The 15,679-nt window shown below is 42.5% G+C and overlaps 1 protein-coding gene across 7 annotated transcripts in view; it reads left to right on the forward strand.

Moving 5' to 3' along the window:
* The window catches only part of LOC129851136 (neural cell adhesion molecule L1-like protein), a 101,589-nt gene that overhangs the window by 48,483 nt on the left and 37,427 nt on the right, over window positions 1-15,679 (forward strand). For 4 of the 7 annotated variants that reach the window (XM_055917451.1, XM_055917445.1, XM_055917449.1 and 1 more), the window contains exons 2-5: window positions 13,501-13,715; window positions 14,240-14,257; window positions 14,913-15,021; window positions 15,306-15,496. In XM_055917451.1, the coding sequence (XP_055773426.1) occupies window positions 13,574-13,715; window positions 14,240-14,257; window positions 14,913-15,021; window positions 15,306-15,496 (460 nt within the window). In that variant the 5' untranslated portion in view covers window positions 13,501-13,573. Of the gene's footprint in view, window positions 1-2,709; window positions 2,862-13,500; window positions 13,716-14,239; window positions 14,258-14,912; window positions 15,022-15,305; window positions 15,497-15,679 lie in introns of those variants that run through there. The other 3 variants (XM_055917448.1, XM_055917450.1, XM_055917446.1) reach the window with 2 other exon arrangements.

Here is a 15,679-nt window from a genome sequence, read left to right on the forward strand (position 1 = left end):
AGTACCAGTCAAAAGTTTGGACACACCTACTCATTCAAGGGTTTTTCTTAATTTTTTTACTATTTTCTACATTGTAGAATAATAGTGAAGACATCAAAACTATGAAATAACACATATAGAATCATGTAGTAACCAGAAAGTGTTAAACAAATCAAAATATATTTTATACTTGAGATTCTTCAAAGTAGCCACTTCGTAGCCACAGTCGCTTTCAAACTATGGATTTCGTGGCTAATTGAGGTAAGACAGTAATTCTGCTCATAGATTATGCATGTATGAACTACACATTGACACATCCAGCCCAAAGTGGGAGGTTTAACAAATATTTACTAGTCACCAAAGTTCCGGAGCATGTCTTTAAATATGTTAGATTACACAAAAAAAGCTTATTACAGCTTCCAAGCTCGATCTCCATATACTGTGAGTCTCCCACAGACTTCTCCATGGCATTTTAACAAATGGCTTTAAGTGGAATAAATGTTTGCTTTTGTGCCACTATAAATCATGTCCCATTCATGTAATCTGTGGGGGCAGAGGTGTGAATGGGTTAGAGCGGTCGAGAACAGAGGGGGAAGAGGGGAAGAGGCAGTCCCCGGGGCAGTGCTCAGGACAATGTCAGGTTTGTCTGGCCTGAGTGTGTGAACACTAAGCTTTTGGGAACTGGCAGCTTTACCCTAGTACCTTCCCTCCCAACATCCTCGCCTCCAGAGCTGTCGAGCTCCAAGCAGTAAGCATTTGTTTAAAGTTCATAAGGCTTCCCTCTGTTTATGTGGCCATAATCGTGGCTTCATCCTGCTGCTGCTCAAAGAGAGGTCTGAGGGTCTTGGAGGACTTGGCTGCCGCTGCCTCTGTCTCTGTCTTTGCAGAGCAAAGGCATGTGAGTGTTCTCAGTGTCTGGCTCTGGCAATCTGCTCCTCACATTATGAAAAGGCCAATGTCCTCCTTCGACTGTCCAGAACATATCCCAGCCATTGCTTCAGCTCTAAATTATGACTTTTTAAGGTCACATCCGTCATCTTTGTGTCTTCTGGAAATCATAAAAAGACACAGAAAATTGTGCATTGATACAGGTAACTGCCAAAATAAAGAAAATGCCAACAAGAAGTGTCTTAGGGCGTTGGCCCACAACGAGCTAGAACAGCTTCAATGCACCTTGGCATAGATTCTATAAGTGACTGGAACTCTATTGGAGGGATGTGACACCATTCTTCCATGAGAAATTCCATAATTGGGTGTTTTGTTGATCGTGGTGGATAATTCTGTCTCAAACCAGGTTTCCATCCAATCTTTTTATGCGAGCAAAGTACATGTTTGATAAAAAATGTTGCGACAGGCCTGATGGAAACAGCAAAGGCGGGATCTTTTTGTTTCTGTAAAATTATATGTAATTTTGGTGAACTAACCCTTTAATATAACTAGTTGAAGTCACAGAGGATGAACTTTATACAACCTCAGAATGGAATACACTTATATGAATTAATCATAATACAATTTCTAATTAAAATAATATAGCCTCCATATACAGCATATGATGACTTAATGTACTTAATGTGCATCTATCCACTAGCAAAGCGTCCATTTATCTAACGTGTCCATTTGAAACATTAAAGGTATACAATCTAATTCCCACCATTATACAACTTTCAGCACATGTGAAGCCCAAGTGATAAGAACCTTGCAGTGGGCCTGCACAAACAGTCATGCCTTTGGTAGGTTTTTTGCTGCGGATTTACGACCTGCATCAGCATAATTCAAGCATGACCCTCCGCCCCCCCCTTTCATTTTCTTCCTTTCTCCTTGTTAAAGCAAAAGCCTCAGACCTGGGTCCACACTATACATCATCCAGCCTGTGCAGCTCCCTTCCCTTCCCCCCGGTGTCGTGAGAGCGAGACAGTGCTTTTGTCAGGATGTGGAGGTATCTTATCGACAGTCTCAGCACACTCTCTCTGCTCTGCTCTCTGCTTCCTCCCCACAGGTCACACATGCTCTACTCCCCCCATCTGTGGACTCTTGGAATATTGTCTGTGGTCACCAATCTGTGTCAATGAACGTCTCTCAACCAGTCACTCAGAAAATTCCAGTTTTCATTACAGGCTCAATGGTTCTTCTGGTCAAACAAACAAAATATCATCTCCAGCCAAATTATTATGCTTCCTTTGGCCGGGGGGGTGAGGTCAAGAGCAGACCTGGTCACAGATGTACTGTAGGGATACTGTAGCCTCGTCTTCTGTAATGCTGAGAGACAATCTCCACAAACATTATTGGAAATAAGGATATTGTCCCTGTCTGCAAAGACGATTGCTCCCTGAGAACTGTAAATAACAATGTAGGAGCATTTACTCAACAGACAACACTTAAAGGCTGATTTCTACCATCCTGCTCCCACCTGTGCTCTTGTGTGTATTCTGTAACACGTGTTTGCTTAACTCTATTAAACAGCACTTTAAACAAAGCTTCAGGTGCAGCGAACATATTGCTGGGCAGGACAGCGAGGGGGCGAGATGGAACTTGCATTCCTCCACTTTAACCTCCTCTCTCTTTTGTACACAGCCAGTGAATAGAATTTAGATTGAGCTTTGTGAGAATGATTGTCAGTGGCTTAATGAGCTTCTTTGCCAAGCTAGAGGCTTTGACAACATATTTGTCTACAACAGCACCTCTCTCACTCTGTCCCCAGCTTGTGTGACAGGATCCAGTGCGAGTGGACACATCCAGAGCAGTCCCTGGGATTTTGACAGACCCTTTACTGTTCTATGCTCTGATTTTCCCTTTGGATTGGATTGGTTTGATTGCCTGTAGAGGGAATGGTTGTTCATTATGTATCTCGCGAGGGACCAGCGTGGAGAATGAAGTTAAGTCTTGTAAGTACTGTCTTGTCTTGGGATCTTTCTGTGTGTGCGGCACAGAAGCTGGCAGTTGGATGTTTTGGTCTTTGCATGTGTGGTGAGGCGCATTAAATAGGATCACCCCCTCACAGAGAGGAGAGTAGGAACATTGCCTGTGTTCATGTGGTTACAGTGCCTTCAGAAAGTATTCATACACCTTCCCTCATTCCACATTTTGTTTTGTTACCGCCTGACTTCAACATGGATTAAATAAATACACATAATACACCATAATGTTTAAGTCAAAACATGTTTTTAGACATTTTAGCAAATTTTATGAAAATTAAATACAGAAATATCCAATTTACATAAGTTTTCACACCCCTGAGTCAATACTTTGTAGAAGCACCTTCGGCAGCGATTACAGCTGTGAGTCTTTCTTGGTAAGTTTCTAAGACCTTTTCACACATGGATTGTGAAACATTTGCCCATGATTATTTTCTAAATTCTTATAGCTCTGTCTAAATGGTTGTTGATCATTTGTAGACAACCATTTTAAGGTCTTGCCATAAATTTCCAGGCAGATATAAGTAAAAACTGTTACTCGGCCACTCAGGAACATTCACTGTCTTCTTGGTAAGCAACTCCAGTGTAGATTTGGCATTGTGTTTTAAGTTATTGTCCTGCTGAAAGGTGAATTCATCTCCCAGTGTCTGGTGGAAAGTAGACTGAACCAGGTTTTCCTCTAGGGTTTTGTCTGCGCTTAGCTCCATTCCAAATATTTTTTATCCAGTTCTTAATGATTACAAGCATACCCATGACATGAGGCAGCCAACACTATGCTTGAACACATGGAGAGTGTGTTGTATTGAATTTGCCCTAAATATACCACTTTGTATTCAAGCCAAAAAGTAAAAGGGTGTGACTACTTTCTGAATGCACTGTATCTCTTGTTGTCATACAATAATTATAGTGTATTCATCTCCCAGTGTCTGGTGAAAAGAAGACTGAACCAGGTTTTGACCTAAAAGAGCTTCTAGACATCAGAACAGTGATTACTCAGAGTAGCTACATCTGGTAAGACGAGGGGAGGGGCTGTGTGTCTATTTGTCAATAACTGCTGCTGGTGCGCGATGGCTAATGTTAAAGAAGTCTCGAGGTATTGCTCGCCTGAGGCAGAATACCTCATGATAAGCTGTAGACCACACTATCTACCAAGAGAGTTCTCATCTATATTATTCATAGCCGTCTATATAGCACCACAAACCGATTCTATGCGATGGACTACAGGAAAAGGAGGGCTGAACAGCCCTCCATTTACATCGACGGGGCTGAAGTGGAGCGGGTTGAGAGTTACGAGTTCCATCGAGAGCATCCTGACCGGTTGTAATACCGCCTGGTATAGCAACAGCTAGGTTTCTGACCATAAGACAGAGGATGTGCGTACAGCCCAATACATCACTGGGGAAAAGCATCCTGCCATCCAGACCCTATATACCAGGCGGTGTGTTTTTACAGTGCTGCTACTCGCTGTTTATCATAGTCACTTTCCCCCTAGCTACATGTACAAATGACCTCGACTAACATGTACCCCTGCACATTTTACTTGGTACCGGGCCCCCTGTATATACTGTGGCCTCGTTATTGTCATATAATTCTACTGTGTTACTTTCTATTTTTACTTTATTTTATTTAGTAAATCTTTTCTTCACTCTATTTCTTGAACTGCACTGTTGGTTAAGGGCTTGTAAGTAAGCATTTCATGGTAAGGTTGTATTTGGCACGTGACAAATACAATTTGATTTGATTGGATTTGTAATATTAAGGTTGTTCTGTTTTGAAAGATACAAGAGAAATGTCTAGGCAAAGATTATTCTTAGTCTTCTTACGTGGGTTAAATTATATCTAGTTTTGACATAATTGTTTTTATCTCTGGATAGATACAATTTTAGGACAGCCTGATAGGATTGTGAACTGTATACGTCAGTGCATAAGGCTGGGTGAAGTTTATACACTTAGAGGGATAACATTATACAATGTTTGAAAGGACTTAAAATAGGACATACTGCCCCTAATATCTCTCCATATAGTGGAGGAAACCGTATCATTATATAAGTATTTTCATCTCTGATCTCCGATCCCATTGCCCCGCAACACCATACACCACAAACACACACACACACACACACACACACACACACACACACACACACACACACACACACACACACACACACACACACACACACACACACACACACACACACACACACACACACACACACACACACACACACACACACACATCATAAGGTCATGGAGACCCTCAGGACTGGGCCATATTTCCGACAGCTGTGTCATACAGCTCACCCTGCGAACGCTGTCCAGATGTCCTGCTGTAGAGCACAGGAAGTACAAAATGGATTGCATACAGCATATTCCCCGTAAATCACAGATCGGAGCCAGGAATTTCAATGTGTAGAAAAGGGACCTCAGAGGATAGGAAAAAGGGTAACAACCTGCCTGGTGTTTTTTTTATATTTCTCTGTCGCATTTCAATATATGACTGTACTGTACTGTACTGAGTTGGGGCATCAGAATATACTTGTGTTGGATGGAAGTTAATTGCTTTGGGGTTTGATGGAGGAAGGGATTTGGGATATAAGTCCCATCCATTATGTCCGGCTGTGGCACAGTTTCATCAACAGTTTCAACCTGGGAAATTGACAACATCTGTCAAATGGAGTGAATGGAGGTGGGGAGGACCTCACTGTGTTTGTTCACACAGAATAATATCCCTGTCCACACAGTCCAGGCTGTGAATCCGTAACAAACCTCTCCTGGCTACTCAGTGAGGATCATAGACTAATATGATGATTGTCCTGGGCTTGGGGCGCTCCTCTGTGACTCAGGACTTCAAAGAGACAAGAGCTGAAAGAGAAAAAATTAAAGCTCTTGGCTCACCATTCTGCAGACAGACAGACGGACAGGAGCGATATACCTTTTGCGGCACTAGTACTTGAAACGTGACGTTGAGATATTCTGTCAGGCATTTCTCTCAACCCTTGAACGCTCAAGATTGACACTTTTCAGTTATATACCAGCTATAGTAAGCTGTTGTGTGATATGTCCTGCTGCACATTTCCCAGCCACATTCGCTTCCAATTACAGTGATGTGTGTCTTTAAACAAAAAACACTGAATCTCACCTTATCTTGAAATTAAGACTAATGGTGAGGTGGTTGGGAGAGATTGCAGCAGTATTAGCACTGAAACAGTTTATGTGCCTGCTGTTCCTTAACATGCTCCACAGGCCTCCATATTTCACTGAGACAAATAGAGCATTCAGCAGCTAGCAGAGCAGAGCAGAGCAGAGCTGCACAAAGGAACAGCACCTCAGAGGAAGAGAAAAACCTTCACCTCACTTTTACTCATGAAAAACACTGTAATCACTCAGCAAAGATGAAATAGACAGGAAGGAAGATGCAGAAATAAATCAAATCAAATATTTAATCTAATTTTATTGGTCGCATACACATGTTTATAGCAGACGTTATTGCTGGTGTAGCGAAATGTTGTGTTCCTAGCTCCAAAAGTGCAGTAATATCTAACAATACACAACAATACACACACATCTAAAAGTAAAAGAATGGAATAAAAATATATAGAAATATTAGGATGAGCAATGTCGGAGTCCAGAGTCTAAATATACTGTATGCTGAACAAAATTATAAAACGCAACTCGCAGGTAAAGAAGCCGGATAAAGAGGTCCTGGGCTGGCGTGGTTAGACGTGGTCTGCGGTTGTGAGACCGGTTGGACATACTGCCAAATTCTCTAAAATGACGTTGGAGGTTACTTACAGTATGGTAGAGAAATTAACATGAAATTATCTGGCAACAGCTATGGAGGAAATTCCTGCAGTCAGCATGCCAATTCCACGCTCTCTCAAAACTTGAGACATCTGTGGCATTGTGCTGTGTGAAAAAAACTGCACATTTTAAAGTGGCCTTTTATTGTCTCCAGCAAAAGGTGCACCTGTGTAATGATCATGCTGTTTAATCATCTTTGTGATATGCCACACCTATCAGTTGGATGGACTATCTTGGCAAAGGACAAATACTCACTAAAAGGGATGTAAAGAAATGTGTGCACACATTTGAGAGAAATAACATTTTTGTGCGCAAGGGAACATTTCTATAATCTTATATTTTTCAGATCATGAAACATGGAACCAATTCTTTACATGTTGCGTTTATATTTTTGTTCACTGTATATACAGTGTATCCGGAAAGTATTCAAACCCCTTCACTTTTTCACATTTTTGTTACGTTACAGCTTTATTCTAAATTGGATAACATGTATTTTGTCCCTCATCAATCTACACACAATACCCCATAATGACAAAGCGAAAACAGGTTTTTCGAAATTTTTGCAAATGCAAGTATTCAGACCCTTTGCTGTGAGACTCAAAATTGAGTTCAGGTGCATTCTGTTTCCAATGATCATTATTGAGATGTTTCTACAACTTGATTGGAGTCCACCTGTGGTAAATTCAATTGATTGGACATAATTTGGAAAAGCACACACCTGTCTATATAAGGTCCCATAGTTGACAGTACATGTCGGAGCAAAAACCAAGTCACGAGGTTGAAGGAATTGTCCGTTGAGCTCCAAGACAGGATTGTGTCGAGGCACAGATTTGGGGAATGGTACCAAAAAATGTCTGCAGAGCTCCAGAGTTCCTCTGTGGAGATGAGAGAACCTTCCAGAATTACAACCATCTCTGCACCAATAAGGCTTTTATGGTGGAGTGGCCAGACGGAGACCACTCCTGAGTAAAAGGACACATGACAGCCCACTTGGAGTTTGACAAAAGGCACCTAAAGGACTCTCAGACCATGAGAAACATGATTCCCTGGTCTGATGAAACCAAGATTGAACTCTTTGCCCTGAATGCCAAGCGTCACGTCTGGGGGAAACCAGGTACCGCTCATCACCTGGCCAATACCATCCCTACGGTGAAGCATGGTGGTGGCAGCATCATGCTGTGGGGATGTTTTTCAGTGGCAGGGACTGGGAGACTAGTCTCTATCGAGGGAAAGATGAACGGAGCAAGTACAGAGAGGTCCTTGATGAAAAGCTGTTACAGAGTGCTCAGGACCTCAGACTGGGGCGAAGGTTCACCTTCCTACAGGACAACGACCCTAAGCACACAGCCAAGACAGTGCAGGAGTGGCTTCGGGATAAGTCTCTCAATGTCCTTCAGTTGCCCGGCCAGAGCCCGGACTTGAACCCAATCTAACATCTCTGGAGAGACCTGAAAAAGCTGTGCAGTCACGCTCTTCAACAAAGTACTGCTTTAACAAAGTACTGCGTAAAGGGTCTGGATACTTATGTAAATGTGATATTTCCATTTTTAAGTTTTAATAATTTTGCAAAAGTGTATTAAAACCTGTTTTTCCTTTGTCATTATAGGGTATTGTGTGTAGATTGATGAAGGAAAAAAACATTTAATCAATTTTAGAATAAGGCTGTAACGTAACAAAATGTGAAAAAAGTGAAGGGGTCAGAACACTTTTTGAATGCACTGTATATGCAGTTTATAAATGATAAAATGGAACCTTGAAATTATATCAAATAAAGCTGGTGATTTGGATATCCTTTTCTAAATATTTAACATCATCAAATAGCCCATATTTTGACAAAGGAAATACTATAGACACAGATTAGATGTGGTAGAACAATATTTTATTCCAGAATGGTTAATGCTGGTTTTAAAAGCAACGACTGTGCCCTTTTCGTCATATGGTGTCACCAGAGGATGTGTCCCCCTCTGTCCCTGGTCACAACAGTTCATTAGGGCCAGTAAGGTCATTTGTCATTTCTCCATTTGAGACAGAGGTCAGAGACCCTGCAGTTCATCTCAGAATTCACTCCAAATCCACATCCATCTAGATCCCTATAGCCTGATTCCCTCATTCCTTTACGTCCCAGTCCCTCTTGTCATTTTTCTCCTACCCCCCTCCACTCTCCCTCCGACCCAGCCCCAGCCTCATCCACCTGCTCCATGCGCAGACAGACTCCTGCAGTTTTAATGGTGTGGTAATTGAACTGTTCACTCTCTTGCATGCATGCGAAAGCCGAATGAAATTGAGCCAAATCACAATTAGACAAGGTTATTATTTAATATTGCGCTGACTTCCCAATCTCATTAAGGGCCTTGTTTGTGTTTTGCTCCTGCTGCTTCTGCTGAAGTTTTAGTAATGAATGAAATCCTCCCGCTCATAAGCATGTAGAAGAATCTCGTCTCACCAGAGGTCAGAATGTAACCCATTGCAAATAAACAGGAACTATTATAATACCATAGTAAGTTAACGGAATGCATCCAAATAAAACGACTTTTAATGAAATTCCAGGGATCTACTTCCCCTTAAGTAGTTCATTATTAAAAATAGTTTTAAAAGAATTGAAACAAGATGTGGGTGTGTCTAGGCAGGGCATTACTTATTCTATCAGTCAGTACAGAGCTACACCCTTACAGTATGTTTTCTTTGTCTAGTTGTATAAATGAGCAATTGACTTGCCAAAAACAAAAATGAAACCAAACAAAAAATGCCTAATTACCGGCAACAGGCTAATTGCTGTTTAATTATAATAAATTCTCACAATGCTTTAATTGTACTTCAGTGATTAACTGGGATTCAGTGCTGAAGCATTACCAGGAGTGTGTAGGGAGCGTGGCGCGTCTTCCCGGTGTCGCAGCTCTTTAGTGAGGAAAATATTTTAATCCAGCTTGACACGAAGAGGATCTGCTTAATCCCATTACAGGCTTGCAGCACATCAACTATAGAAGGCCTGTAGAGACACAGACATATGCATATAAAATAGACAGACTGCAGACAACATAACGGCAAAAGGTTGAACAGCATAGCATCTTTCAATGGCAACCGTTAAGAACACTTCACAGTCCTTCAGCAGCGCTTCACCATTTTCATTTAGCCAATTTGACTGCTTTGTCTATGTTTTGAGAATGCCTCCTGTCAATCAGAAAGTGTTGAAGTGTTGTGGAAAGTGTTATATTATGTTGTAGGGGAGGAAATAGTGAATCCTACAGTTAATCAACAGACCCTTGACTTTGGTGTATAGGTCAATGTTAGGATTCCATGCCAGACCAGATGGCTGAGCTAGGAGACTGAAGGAATAGAAAGCATGCCAACCAGAACACTGTGCCGTTAACATCTCCTTATGAAGAGAGAGGTGGGTGTCTGATTCAGCCTGGAGCCTGAATGATGAGGATGGGGCTTCTCAATCAAATGAACCAGCAGGTAGAGTGAGCATGGAGCAGACGTGACTTCCCTCTCTGCCTGTCTCTTACATTTCCTCTGTTATCAGTCTTGTGCATGGTGCTCATTCTGAATGAGAAATGTTTTTTGCGCATCTTGGCAGGTAGCCCACTGTAAATGAGAGAGAGTGAGAGCAGAGCAGCACGCTACAGTATGTCAATCTGAGTTAAGTTTAAAGCATGGCTCCAGACTTCACATGGCCCAGATTCAGCCCGTGTCCCCTGTCCCTCTCCTTCCACCCCAGGACAGCTTCTGTTCCCTCTGAGCCTCGGCTAAGGGAGGTCAGAGTTCATATTGGCCTTCTCATGGTGAGCAGCTTTTAACTTAGCCAGCTTCATCAGCCTCAGGCTCATGCTATTGCTGCTGAAGGAGAGGATTAAGAACAGCCTGCGGTCTAGAGCAGGCTCGCCCCGGCCCCACTCAACTGATTCATATAGCCCCTGTAGCCTATACTGTATGCCGGGTTAGAGATAGACATCCCAGTCTCCCACCAGTTTAGCCCCTATATGTTTTATTAACCTCCCTCAACCAGATGGCCAAGTTGGATCTGGCTAAATGCTCAACGAGTGGGAGAATTAATTAAATCAGATGGCAGGTGATCAAGCACAGTTTGAACAGAACGTAATCCATCTAAGTGGTGTTAGGTTGGTTGACAAAGGCCCTAAGAGAAACGCGTTGTCTTGGAGGGATTGTAAAAACCTCCCTCTTAAACTCACCAATCCTCCCAACAAAGCACTGCTAATTAGCATAGCGCAGCATCCTATCTTTTGATTTTAATCCGTAATTTGCAACATAAATCACAGTGTGTGGGAAAGGAGTGAAATGGGAGCAACATTATTAAGCCTGAGGCATTTCTCCAATCCGGACTCATGGATCATAACAAAGCCATGTGAATCTGAGGTTGGAGGAAAAGTCAATGTCCTACAGTAGTATTGTGATTAAGAGGGGTTGGTGTATTGCACACTCTGTTGTCTGTGGCTCTGCCGGTGACATCAGGGAGGTCACCCACTAGGTCAGATTAACCAGGATGGACTCACAAAGGCCCCAGACAGAGTTAATACCATTAGCATGAAGCATGGGGAGAGAGTTCAGGGTTCGTGTCTATTTGAAAACAGAGCCTCCTAAAGAAATTAATTAAATCGACTCTTTCACTCCTTGGTCAATTATTCAATTACTTCTCATGAACTGCCATTTGACCTCTGTGTTTCCTATTGAATTTGGTAACTGAGAGAGAAGATACAAAAAAGAGGAGCAGTGTTTTTGGTCAGTATGATTGAAAACACACCAGTAAAACGTCAGCTGTTTGTTAAAACTACCGGGGGTGTGGGAGCGTGGCTATCTCTCCGGTTTCGCTCCATCCTGCTGAAATAAAGAGCTTAACACACACAAATTCCCAGACAAATCCATGTTTTGCCATTAATTGGAAGCTCCATCATCGACATGAGAAGAGACAAACACTGTAATTACTGGATGTGTATGCTTGTGATGAGAAGTGTTCAGCTATTTCCATTTTTGTCGATGGACATTTGTGAGGACTCCCATGAGCATTATAATTAGGCAAATTTTTTGGTCGCCAATTTTCGTATTACTAGTGTGACATTATTCAACGTGGCCTGGTCTATCTGCTACCCTGCGGTCAACCAACTAGATTCCTAACTAGAATGACCCAGTGACCTACAGTAGGTCAAAGCCAACTTGAGGCAGGCTAATGAACAGATAACCTAGAGATTCTACTATAGAACAGAGACTGGTGGGCAACAATGTCGTCGAGGTGAACATTCCTGCACAGAACTCTATCCCCCACAATCCTGTGCTCTTGTCATACTGTACACAGCTCATTAGGATTCAAGCCGCTGGCTTGTTAAGTGGAGAATTACCCGTGCCCTCTGACCCTGAGACCACTGGTTATCAGATAAAAAACAAATAAAAAATACTTTTGCTATGGTCCTCCTGAGTGGCGCTGTGGTCTAAGGTGCTGCATTGCTAGCTGTGTCACTAGAGAATGTGGGTTCAAGTCCAGGCTATGTTGTAGCCAGCTGTGACCGGGAGACCCATGGGACGGCGTACAATTGGGTTAGGGGGGGTTTGGCCGGCAGGGATGTCATTGTGATTCGCTAGTGACTCCTGTGGTGGGCTGGGCGCAGTGCACGCTGACAAGGTTGCTAGGTGTACAGTGTTTCCTCTGACACATTGATGCTTCTGGGTTAAGTGGGCAGTGAGGCTTGGTTGTGTTTTGGAGGACGCATGGCTCTCGACGTTCACCTCTCCCGGGTCCGTACGAGAGTTGCAGCGATGAGACAAGACTGTAACTACCAATTGGATACCACGAAATTGGGGAGAAAGGGGGTAAAAAAGATATATATATACTATTGCTATTCTTTGGAAGAAGATTATTGCTAAGTCTGAGAACCATGTGTGATCATCATGGTTGTGTTGTGTTCTCTTTGAATATTCAGAGAGGAGTCCACAGACACAGAACAGGAACAGGAACAGCCTGATGACAAATGCTACAGCAGGGTTGTATCTTAATGATGTAAATCATTCGCTCCGTTGTGGAATGAATTCATAATTTTCACTTTGAAATGTGGGGCATGTATTAATATAGCCACAGCCTCATGTATTTATGTATTTAAACTCTTGTTCTATGGTGCGTGAAAAACGACTCACTCTGGCTGCCTAGCCAATACACTCCAACAGACAATAAACAAGAAAACAATGTGTGTCTCCAGGGAACAGAGTGATATAGAGATGCAATAATTAGATTTTGGTCACAGTAGCATTTTAAAGGGTCAATCAGCAGTTGCTAAATCAATTTTTTCACTTTTAAATGAATTGTATGAGCCTATTCTTGAAGAATATAACTTATAAATGCCTCATGAGCTTAGTTCAACTATCACACTCCATGAGAACACAAACTATAAGCTTGTTTTACTCCAATGTTTGTAAACAAAGTAAATGTAAACAAGCACTAGATAACCTCAAAACATGGTTCAAACTATAATTTTGATATCATGGATGGTCAGTTATTGCAACTATAGTTCTGGTTACTAATTTAATAAGAGTGGTTACATTTCTCCAGCTCCGTCCCTCAGCTTTTACCGAAACGGCTGATTGCCGCTTTAAGCATGAAGCCCAGAATGTGGTCCCTGCTGATGTGAGTGACTGCTGTGCTGGAAACTTGTGTTGTGCCTGGCTGAGCATCTCTCTCGGTCACCGGGGGTTCTCTCTCTGCCATGTGTGGGATAGCCTGACTGTCTGTCTGCCTGACGCGTGGGTGGATCTGGATTCATGGGACGCCACTCTCACTCTGTTGTCTGTGTTGCACTTGCAGGTCCGACGTCTTCTGCATGCCATAGAGATGAATTGAGAACTGGAAGAGAGCAGCGTGTGTCACTTCCCCCAAGATGAACTCTGAGATTGCTGTCTGCTGTGGAGTGATGAGGATGAGGTCGTCGAGTTGGAGCCCAGGATTGGCTCTCCTGGTGGGTGTGGTCGCCAGTATCTGTGCCTTTCACCCCACTACTGCCATAGACATACCACTGGAGGGTAAGCGCTCACTTTCCATTGTAGTGCCTGGGAAGGATACCATACAGCTTTGTAAAGTACAGTATATTGATTTTGTTTTCCAATATATGTAATGGTCAAAGCCATAGACATGTATTCTTTGAAATATTGAGTATTCTGTAATTCTGTATCGTACCAAAATCAGTTGTATTATATTCATGGATGGAACACATCCTTGGCTGGGGTTTGGTTTCTTGTTTAAATCAGGTTTCTTCATTCTCTTGTATTTGGGTTGTGTATCTTACAGTTTCCTTGGAAACAAGTATCAAGTTTTCTTCCAACTAAATTATTCATAAAACATCTCTTAAGGGCCCGCATATAAATAACATTTCAGAAAAGCAACCCATACTTATGTTGATGCAAGGTGATTCGTTTCCTGCAATCTCCTTAAATGTGGGCTAAAGTGTTTCATTTATAAATGTCTACAACCAACACAAAACTGGATTATGCTTAAACCTCTGTCTGTCTTTTTGTTTGTTGTCTTCCTGCTGCCATGGATATTCTAGTTGTAGGTCATGTAAACAGTAAGTTTGCTCTGACGTGCCCTGTCCCATCCAGCATTAGTGACCGCCTGTCTGTCCTCACTTAATCTCTTGGCTCAGTGGTCAGCAACACAGCAGCTGTACCATGTGGTCATCGCGTGAACGATCTGCATCTCCATTTATTCACACAATCAACATCTTAGAATTGGATTGTCTTGAACTCTCACCCACTTAGTGGCATGTAGTTTTAACCTGCACCACTGGTCCTACTGGCCTGACCTCATGATGCTAGTTTTACTGTTGCTGACATCTGTAGTTGTGTAGTATATTTCTAACACATATCACTTAAACAAGAAAGCATGGACAAAGCAGAACAGGTTCAAACAGGATGTCACTGTGAAATAGAACTATTGGAAATTAAAATATCATCATAATGGAAACGAATCATCCCATTACACCTAATACTAGTCTGAGAGATCAAATCAAATCAAATCAATTTATATAGCCCTTCTTACATCAGATGATATCTCAAAGTGCTGTACAGAAACCCAGCCTAAAACCCCAAACAGCAAGCAATGCAGGTGTAGAAGCACGGTGGCTAGGAAACACTCAGGTTTATTATGATGCTATAATAAACCTGCAGTAGGTATATGGAGTTTTCTTCATTAAAGTGTTGTCCCTGTTGTCTGTTGTCCAGTTGAGCAGCTGCCCACCATCACAGAGGCCTCCCCCAGCTCTCTGATCGCCTTCCCCTTCGATGAGAGCTTCCCCATGACGTGTGAAGCCAAAGGGAACCCCAAGCCAGAGTGAGTAATGAGTTTCCTACTCTACCATTCCATACCCAACAGATGGGAGAGGGACTACCCAGGAGAGCTCGTTAGCAGCCCAACAGACAGCCTACCACCGGCCATCGATTTGGCTTGTCAACTTGTTTTTGGCTGTTTGATTTCATGGTGTGAAGTCTTGCACATACTGTGAGTGCCAACATTGGACACTGAACACGCTGTGCACATTTGGCTGAAACACATGTGACATTTTCAAGGTTTATGTTGAATGTTATCAGTGGCTGATTGAACTGTTGATTTTGTAGATTCTGGTGGACGAAGAATGGGGAAGAGTTTGACCCTTACCAGGACCCAAGGCTGATCAAGGAGAAAAACTCGGGGACGTTTGTGATCCCCAACACTGGGAACCTCACAGAGTACCAGGGAATTTACCGCTGTTATGCCTCGAATAAACTAGGGACAGCCATAACAGAGGAGATTGAGTTTGTTGTGCCCCGTGAGTAGCATCCCTAAGCTCTTTGGTGCTCCATTACAATTATTTCAAAGTGATTCAGGTCCTGGAATCCAATGTGTCGCTCCATTGTGAGCTGTTTGTTGTATTGGCCATGGCAGAAAGTCATTGAACCTCCAAAACATTCCACACCCAGTTGCGTCTCATCTACCCATATGGACTGTGTGG

This window comes from Salvelinus fontinalis, chromosome 3 (genome assembly GCF_029448725.1).
Source record: "Salvelinus fontinalis isolate EN_2023a chromosome 3, ASM2944872v1, whole genome shotgun sequence".
In the NCBI taxonomy this organism is placed as follows: Eukaryota; Metazoa; Chordata; class Actinopteri; order Salmoniformes; family Salmonidae; genus Salvelinus; species Salvelinus fontinalis.